The following is a 9,831-nucleotide window of genomic DNA, read 5'->3' on the forward strand; positions in this document are numbered from 1 at the left end:
CTTCAGTGGCAGTCTGAGGTGAAAGCTGGTCAAGGGAACTGGGACTTTGAGATGAAAAGAGAGTACGACCAAGATAATTATTAGATACATGGCTTTCAAAGCTTTCAAGTAAAAGTTTGAATTCATTTATTGCCTGTGAAGTTTTCTCAGTTGTCATTTGGACTGATGTACGGTAGTAGTTATGCATAAGTAATAACTTGTTTTATATATTTCACTGCTTAACACAAATTCATAATGTTTGAATTGTACATACAGTATATTTATGATTATTAGATTAGACTATAAACAGCACTTTATTGATCCCAATATGAGTTTTTCTGTAACAGCAGCATATTAACAGGCATTACACACAAGTAAAAATGATTATAAAATAAAATACAATAATACCAAAATCCACAGTAGAAAATACATGTATCAATAAAATAAACCGTACACATTATCAAATATACAGAATAAGTTAAAATACTCTATAATAGACTAATTCACTGTTATAATATATATTTATGAACATATGTACATTATTAAGTAGTTGCATTTTTAAATTAAAATCAAATCACAAAGCAGTGAGGTAGTGTGACCACAATCCGTACATATAAGCGATAGAAAAGTATTGCGTAATATACAGTGTAGTGGAAGATGCCAAGACACCGCTGTTCCTTAAGTCCATACCTCACACTGGGTATTTGGCACCGGTCTGACTGCTAATTAAAATCATAGGTCCTTCATGAGCAAGTTGCTATACCAGGCAGTGACCTGAACCTGGTCTACCTGAGCTCCAGGGCGCCTGGCTACAAGCCCATCCTCAAGGTGCTGCTGACCCCGGACCGCCTCCCCTTCGGCCTGATGAAGGTCCACCTGATGGTGGCCGTCATGGGCCGTCAGTTCCAGAAGTCTTTCCCTGCCTTCCCCGACCTCTCATACACCTTCATCTGGGATAAAACAGACGCCTACAGTCAGAGGGTCTTTGGCCTCGCTGAGGCAATGGGTGAGTACATGCTGTGAAGCTGCTGTCTGAAGATGTTGTGTAAGTGTGGGTTCACTCACAGGCTCACTCTACCTTCAGGCACTGAACCTTGGTCGAACTTTTGAGAATTGATTTTTTTATTTTTCTAAATTGAGGATTATTTATCCGGGGACTGCTTTTGTTACCATATGCAATAACGATTTAGCAGGTGGTGTGAAATCCTGAAATCCCCCCAGTGCTGCATTTTTGAAGGCCACTGCTCTTTTGCTGACTTCTTTGTTTTGCATGTATGATATTTCCGCAGCACGAGCTGACTACGTTTCTGCCTATGAAGCAGTAGACTGAGAAAAAACCCCACAAATGATAACAGACTATTTGATGAGATCATACAGAACAAAATAACTTATTTATGTTTTTAAATAATGATTTAAGTGTCGTCTTGAACGTTATACTACATTAGGGCTTTTTTAAGTTACTCCATCCCGCATCTTAAAGCTAGGGTAGGCAACTTTGCAGAACCCAACAAGATTAAGGTTTGTTTTGAAAGTATTCTCCAAAAAACCACTGCCCCAAAACACATGTACAGTAAGTGCACTGAGAGAGCACTTGAGGGAAGTGCAGTGCATTATTATTATCACAATCTTTATCCATATACCTCAATACATTCACAGGCAGAGTGCGCGCTGTAGATATCAAGATATGCCTATTAGCGGCCTAAACAGCCACACATACACAAGATCGATTTCCTTATTCATTGTAAACCCCTTTCAATGTTGCTGTTGGGATGTAAAGAGAATTTCAGCAAATCTATACAAAATAACTCCTAGTATAAATTGCCCAGCCTACCTTTAATGTGTTGCAACAAAAATCATTTTTAAGTGTGAAAAAGTCTGAGGAGTTCTGTTAAGAAAGACGAATGTTTGAGTTATTTATTACAGAAAGCCAACCCTTGCAGCGCTAAAAAAAATCAGGATTCATTCCTGGCAAGCATATCGCAGCGTTTATGATGTTAACTGTAATGTTCTCCATCTGAGACGTTATCGTTTAAATAATTCATACCTCTTCACACGCTATTTTGCATTGTGGTGTATTTGCATTTACACAAGATAAAACAAACGAGAAGAGCAGGCATACAATCCAAACTCTGCAGGTGAGGCACAGAAACCCCACAGGTCTTCTAAAATCCTCCCAGCTGGAGTAAATGATATAGTCAACGAGAAAGCAGAACCAGGGAGTACAGGGAAAAAAAAAAACAGGCACAACGTGCGCTGAATGTCCTATGGGCTACAAGCCTCATTGCTGCCATAAGTGTCAGGTAAGGAGGTTGCAACCTTGCTCACCATAGGAATCTGCCATCATTGCTTTCAGTGTCGGTGGGATATGAATACGAGTCATGCCTTGATGTGGTGCTCTGGGAGAAGAGGACTGCGGTGTTACAAGGCTATGAACTCGATGCATCCACCATGGGAGGGTGGATGTTAGACAAACACCACATATTGGACATCCAGAACGGTAAGAAATGCTCATATATCTGCTATAAGTGCGTATGTGTGTGCATGCCGGGCAGAGATAGGTGGCCTCTTAGGGTTACAGGCAGGTGGTCTTTACCCAGAATCACCGCAATAAATGCTTGAATCAAAATGAAATATTGTTCGTCATCCCGTCTGCAGATAATAGAGGAGAGTTTTGAAGGGCCGATCATTCACAGTAATGACAGAATAAATCAGAGACTAAGTCACCAGGGTGCGGGGCTTTGCTACAATTCCAAACTGCTCAGCTATTTCAGGAAGAAGTTGGCCTTTTGCTGCGCGTGGAGGCTTGTGCTTTTGATGAACAGGCGTCATGTTTAATTCCAGCATTAATCCAACAAACTAAATTAATTTCTCGCCCTTTCATCAATCAGAACGGCTTTAATCGCCTAGTACAATAAATGGACACGAGTTTGTCTTTGTCGCGCTGGTGCACAGACATGAGAGGGAAACATGCATAATGAAACTATCTCATATACATACAGTGTCAGAGTCATTGCTGGGTTACAGTGTCAGGATGTTGCTTTCTATAATCAGCACATTTCAGAGCTGCGTTACAGGCTGCACAGGCTGTAATAAGAAAGCGGTTTTAGGAGTGGGCCTCGGGCTAGTGGGCATTGTCAGTGTGCCAGGCTGCTGTTTTGACATTAAATCCACTCCAGCTCAAAATCATTGTTCCAGTTGTCCGACACAATTTGTGGCCCTTTCATCTTTTAAAATAGTCAAGATTAGATTTGTGGCCTCCAGCAGAGTCCTTAGTCTCACACTGTCAAATTAGAAATTGTGACTGGATAAGAAGGTTTTTGTGGTTGTTGTTTTTTTGCATGCGTATTTTGCTTTCAATGTTTGGCTTTGCTAATTTCTAGTTGTTTTACAATTGAACTGGTATGCATTTGCAAAGTCATAATACAAGAGATGGATAAATGGATACTGTAGCTTTAACCAAATGAGTTTCCCAAATGGCTTGCAGGAATAAACAGAGGATTTTTTCTGTCGGCATCGAACACAAAATGCAAGAGCTTGTGTGAACAACAAATGCATCCGAGACACTGGTAATTACACCTGTAGTGAGGTTTTTCCAGGCAGATTTTTGTGTCTGTGTGAGCCACTGAGTCTGCAGACTTGCTTTGTTGTTTCTCACAGCGATAGCCATCTCTACTCAGGGGCCTGGCTTGGTTGAGATTGATTTTTTTTCTTCTGATTCAACTTTATTTCTATTATTCAGGAGGGAAAACGACAAGCAGTGCAAATGTTAAAACTGAAATAATTACTAGGTGTGGCTGTTTTTATTTCTTACCTTTTCAGTTTTAGATTTCCAGACAGTCACATATTAGTTTCTAGCATGTGGTTTACTGTGGCATTGGGAGATACAGTGCAGTATGTTTGCATGCATTCTGAACTGTTCTTAAATAGTGGCTGGTTGAAAGCATTACCTTTGTAAAGCCATCTTCAGGTCATGAGCTTTTAGAGGTCAATATTCTTCAGAACAGATTAACCAAATGTCATCGCTCTGAGGCTGATAAACGTTCAAATGTAACTTTTCATTCAGAGATAGAGCAAGAAAGTCTCTTTTTTATGGAACAAAATCTAATTTTAAGATAAAATGTTCTATTATGTGACAATCAGGATTGGACTTAATGACCTTATGTCCAATCGTATCAGTATTAACATCCCCACAAAACACACAGCATTACCTAGTTTGTTTTTGCACAAACCTCCACTCTTCAGAGTTGGACCGTCCGCCCACACTCTCTCACTCAGAGGTCGTACTGGTCACCACACTGTAGGAGTTTCACTCTTTTCAAATTCACTCACCTTTGTTGGACAGAAATAAAGCTGAAATAAAGTCGTTATATCAAAAGCAGCAAACATGTGCAAACGTAGCTTTAGGCATGTTTTTTATTAGGCAAAAAGCTGGGAGGTTTTTCTTCAGGAAAAGTAGAACCACCAAGTGGAAACACTGCTTCACGTATCCTATAAAAGTATTTGTATCATGATATATATTTACAGTAAATAATGTGCGGCTTATAATTTTTAAAAGGGATTTATCTTAACCTCTTATACAACATCATACAAATGCTGATGATTATATTTGGTTTTGTTATTCTGAATCTTCAAAGTATTTAAATTGGTCACATATATGTAGTGGGGTAAAATAAAAATATAGAAAATGTTGACTTTAATGTACTGTAACAGGAAATGGAAACATTTTAAAAAATAACATTAACCTCAAAATGTTAATTAATTACAATACTTGAGTAAATTAAGTAACTTTAAATCACTGGCAACACGTGTGTTATCATCGGCTATTATCTTGTGTCAATCATGTATTTGGATTTCGTGCAATAGATGGATAAATCCCTTAAAACATTTTATTTTATCATTCAGTTGCCGGAAGCTCACATTTTTGCAACGGCTTGTTTCCTCGCAAAATAGAAAATTATTATAAAGTGGCATGTATTTATCACCTCAGTGTGAATAAATAGTTTCAGTTCATGAGTCAGTGGGTCCGGTGAGTGTGAAGAGGTTAATAAGGTTCACTGCTCTAACAGCACACTATTTAAGTGCCTTTGTGGCTAATTGTGCATGGAAATAGACTCCCGCTTTTATATCTGTTCAGTCTGCTGATATTGAATTTGAATTGCTACATGAATTCTCCTAATCTTTACTGCCATCAGAAACACATACGGAGAAAAATGCAAGCAGGCCAAGCTGACCAATCACATTGTCTGTGGTTGCTAGGTATCTCCCCAGCCCTCATGTGTAGTTACATTTATGAGGGAGGGTTACATGAGCTCTGGTGGAGCGTCCTGATATATCCTCTGCATATCCTCTCCTCTGTCAATCTGGCTTTAGCCACTGTCTCTTTGGCCCGGTCGGTTTAAGAAAACCTCAGAAAATATTTCTGTTCCCACATATTTTGGCAAACAGAGAAGCTGTGTTTTAAGGGAGGAATGCTTTTGCAACTAGAATTACATTCTGCCTACATCTTGAACGTAGTCTTTTATAGCATCTTACATGCACACCCACAATTGGCAGGGGCAACACTTTTCACCCCACAATACTCAGTTGGTTTGCACAGTAATATCATTACGGTCTTTCCACATCTCACAGATTGCAGACACCGTCTTTTGTCGGATATGGTTGTGGAGAACATGTCAGCGAGTCTTCCTTCACTTTGTTCAAACCCCGGTGCCACTTTGTCCTGCTTCTTTGTTGTAAGTTGAAAGAACAGACACAAGGGCCTTTTGCCGAACCCAATCTGTCAAGCCATCCAAAACATGAAGTTTGTGAAGTGTGCAAAAGAACACGGAGAATCTGCCTCTAGCTCGACTGCTGCTGGTGCGTTTTGTTTCATCCTACCTGTCTCAAAGTATAGCACACCCGTCTCCAAAGCCTTCACTGTGGCAGCGTCACAGTTGGAGCTGAAGATGTTGTGAGCTGCTTATGTGATCAACAGATAGATGCAGCATGTGTGATATGCTAATGTATGCTGCATCCTTTATTAGACTGAGCTGTGCTGCGTGTCTGGCTTGATCAGAACATTGGATGTAACTGCGCATGGAAAATCATTATGTACAGGGTTGTATTTATACATAGGAACAGTAATGACAGAAATGAAACAACAAGCAGCTGGCGTCGAGTTCTTCGTGTGCAGTTAATGCTGCAGCCTCCCCAAGGCTTTCTCACCCGCACCAAAAATAAATTGCTAAGTCTGACTACATTTTGAAAGATTCAAAAATAGTTATGAAAACTTGCGTTGCTCTGTCTCATTTACCCTCGTATGACAGGAGCTTAATCAATTTGCCAAAAGTGTTCCATGCTGCAATCCCATTAGCTCAACCAAAAGACAGTGAGCTCTTCAAGGCTTTTTGTTAGGGACCTTTGTTCGCTGGTTTATACTGTGTTCACATCAAAGTATCATTACTCTATCTGTAATCCTATCCCCCTCACACATTCATTTTTATTATAGAGACTGGGTGTCAGCACATACTTTTATCCCCTTACATTTTCTGAATCCAAACTGAATTATTCAGTCTTGCACTTTTTGACATTTGAGATGTATGGCCCACGTGGGTTTTTGGGCAAGGAATACAGTTCGATATCCTTCAGCCGGCATGAAGATGAATCCAAATATCACTGTTTGCCTTCATTGCTGCTCCAGTATTGATTATTTAATGCTGTAAACCTTGACTAATGTCCTCACCCAACATGTTAGAAAGCTCTGGTCCTCTGCAGCTGCGGTTTTGCTCCAGACATTCGCTATCTCTCTTTGTTGTGCCTGCCGCTTCATTTTCGCAGCACTTCCAACATCTGAGGACTTTTTCTCTCGTTCTGTGTGGCTAAAGACCTGAGCAAAAATTGTCTCTCTCTCTCTCTCTCTCTCTCTCTCTCTCTCTCTCTCTCTCTCTCTCTCTCTCTCTCTCTCTCTCTGCCTCCACTCCAGAGCCTGTCAAGCCAGATAAGGCAAATTGCTGGTGTCTGTGCTTTAGTCATGTACTCCTGCCCCTGCTTTCTTCATTACAAGTGGATATGCCTTCCCCTCAATCTGCAGCTTGTCTCTATCTCTGGTAACTTAGCCGATTCTTTTTGTACACAGCCAGAGATCAGTATATAAGTATCTCGGAGACACGTTTCTCTAAAGTCCATGCGCATGCTGCATTTGAAGCAACAAGAGATTTTCGGCCCACTTTTAGCCCGGGTGGTGTATTAGAGAATGACACAGTGCAAAGGAGAACAGAAGGAACAGGATACAATTAAGACACATTACCACTCCTCCCCAGCACTCTCTGCACTCTCTACGTGTCACCAAGGTGACATTGCTCAGGGCACTCTCGTTTTTGTATCAGGTATTGAGGCTCAGGCCTTGCATTTGTACCATTAATCGTTTTAGAAGCTGTGATGTCGGCATTAAACCCTTTTATTTTATCCATTACATGACTCAAATGAGCCTTTAATCAAACAAATGATTTTTCTCTGTAATGATTATTTGAAAGGAATCAATTAAAGAAACTGGGAGTATTCAGGAAGTTGGCCTTGAGACAACGTAGTGATGAAATATCAGTTTATTTATACAGGAGATGTGAATATAGCAGAGCAGCAGCAATATCCTGTCCTTGCTCAAATATTTCTGTAATGACTAGTTTTCTATTTTCCGCTTGATTTTCTGAGAGAAAATGGCTTTCCTCTTTGTTCCATGTCCCTACACTCATATTCACTATCATTTTCTTTTATACACATCTTTATTATGGATTTTTTCAATATCGACATTTTTTCTCAGCAAATTCTGTCTCGGAGTGTAACTGTGTATGAGTGTTTAGAGTTGTTGTTCAATCTGTGATATGAAGTTATATTAGATGTGCGTTGGAGTGATCTTGGAGCAAAAGAGACAACAGATTCTCAGACTCTGAAAGCCTTTCCTCTCAATGCCGAGCAAAACAGGGATTTTCTCTTTGACCGTCTTCTATCCAAAAAACTCAGATCCGCCTCCACACTTTCATCTATACCAATCAATAGGCAGACAAATATTGAATGTTTGATCCATTCAGCTTCCATACTTTGTACTTTGACTTGAAGTCTCCTCTGCAAAATCTGTTGAGAGAGCATTAGTTTATTCCAGCCTGTCCAGAATAAACAAGACTGACAAAGTATCTCGCACAACAACAGTATCTCCATCTTACTTAGGAAACAGTGTTGTTAGAGGGGCCCCGTTATGCTCATTTTCAGGTTTTATTGTATTTTTTCTTATACTACCTCTTTTCACCCTCTGTCTGAAACCAGAGCCCAGTTTTCTCCGATTGGTTAGCTAGCCGGCTCTGTTGTGATTGGTCAACTGTTTAGAGATGTCCCGCTTCTTAGCCTATCACCTACTATTTGTTAGAGCACTAGCCAGTGGAAGCGCAAATGTTACATAGTGATGTAACTATGTCGCAGACGTAAACAAAAGGGGGGGGGTGGGAGAGAAACTTCCTCTGAAGGGATTTTAGCCTTTACAGACTATTTACATGCACACAAACCTATAGAACACACTACAGGAAAGGGACAATCACAAAAAGAACAACAAGGCTCCTTTAAAGTTATATGGATTTGGACCAAGCTTCAAATCAGAACAGAGTGAAATAATAGTTAAAACAATATGTATACATACAAACGACTGCAAAGCCATTTAGGTTCGAACGCAGCAGGAGTCTGTCTCTTTTGCCAGGGGCGCCGGATAGTCCGGAGCCAAATTCCCATCAGTGTGCTCTCCAGCTGAGGCGTCACAAGCTTGATCCTCGCCACAATCATCAGCAGTAATGTCTCATGACCAAGTGTCCTTGAGGGAAGGAAACTGAACCTTAATCTCCTCACTCACTCTAAGTTGAGAGCAGTAGAAGTAGTGTGTGTGATAAAGATAAAAGTGCAGGAGTGTACTGTCCATACGAAGTGTGCTTGGCTTGATCATATGGGGTGGGTGATGATTGATTAGTGTTTTAATCCATTCCCTTATGCTGTGTTATAGCCTATGGTGAGACTTGTGTGTGAAGTAAACTGTGATGGTGGAAGTGTAAATAGAAAAGACAGCGGCAGCATGCCAAAGTGACCTTAGGAGTATATGTGTTTCCTTTTTATAAAATGCTGTATGTCAGCCAAACTCATAGACTGCTGCAACAGACACACTGCTTTATAGGCTCTTGGATATTACATATTAGAAACATCTTTGACTTTCTAGAGAATGTGTATGAGCTATTACAAAAGCAGACAGGTGACATATTTGTTATTTGTAGTCTCTGGTGCAAGGCTGATGCGTTCAGGTCCCTTAGAGTTTTCATCACAGCGTGTGTTTCATTCAGTGAGCAGACACATGGATCACAGTTCAATTAAAGTCCCAAGGTCGTGCGTTTGATGGCGTCACGCATAAAGCCGTCCCCCGGACCTATTTGTCTTTGTTAGAGGCTCATGTGTAATTCTCTGGGATACAAAAGACGGATTGGTCAGATCGTCCTGTCAAGAGTCTCGCCAGACCGTGCCTTCATTTAAATTCGCCCTTCAATCAATTAAATCAATGAAAGGAAACTAATCAGGGAAGCGACACGCAGCGCAGCCGCACGCACGGTTTCACATACATCGAGGGTTACGATGGCTTACGGGATAAGGCCGCTGGAGAGCGATATTATGTGGCCATTCGGTGGTGTCATAGATTCACTAATTAGGGCAGAGGCTGTGTGGATTCAAACAAGTTGTTGGATGTGAATAATTAAGAGCTGCCAGCGTGCACTTCTTCCCTTTGATGTGTGTTTTCCCCTTTGAAGAAAGTCCCACTATGTCAGATCACCCCCCCCCCCCCCCCCCTCCGCA

General features: G+C 40.8%; 1 protein-coding gene across 1 annotated transcript in view; it reads left to right on the forward strand.

Moving 5' to 3' along the window:
- si:dkey-237h12.3 (teneurin-3) overlaps positions 1-9,831 on the forward strand; it is a gene marked incomplete at its 5' end in the record, with an annotated part of 86,638 nt that overhangs the window by 49,834 nt on the left and 26,973 nt on the right. The window contains 2 exons of the mRNA XM_010780708.1: positions 718-985; positions 2,333-2,476. Of these exons, the coding sequence (XP_010779010.1) occupies positions 718-985; positions 2,333-2,476 (412 nt within the window). The remainder of the gene's footprint in view (positions 1-717; positions 986-2,332; positions 2,477-9,831) is intronic.

This window comes from Notothenia coriiceps, unplaced genomic scaffold (genome assembly GCF_000735185.1).
Source record: "Notothenia coriiceps isolate Sejong01 unplaced genomic scaffold, NC01 NC01_scaffold00022123, whole genome shotgun sequence".
NCBI classification, from domain to species: domain Eukaryota; kingdom Metazoa; phylum Chordata; class Actinopteri; order Perciformes; family Nototheniidae; genus Notothenia; species Notothenia coriiceps.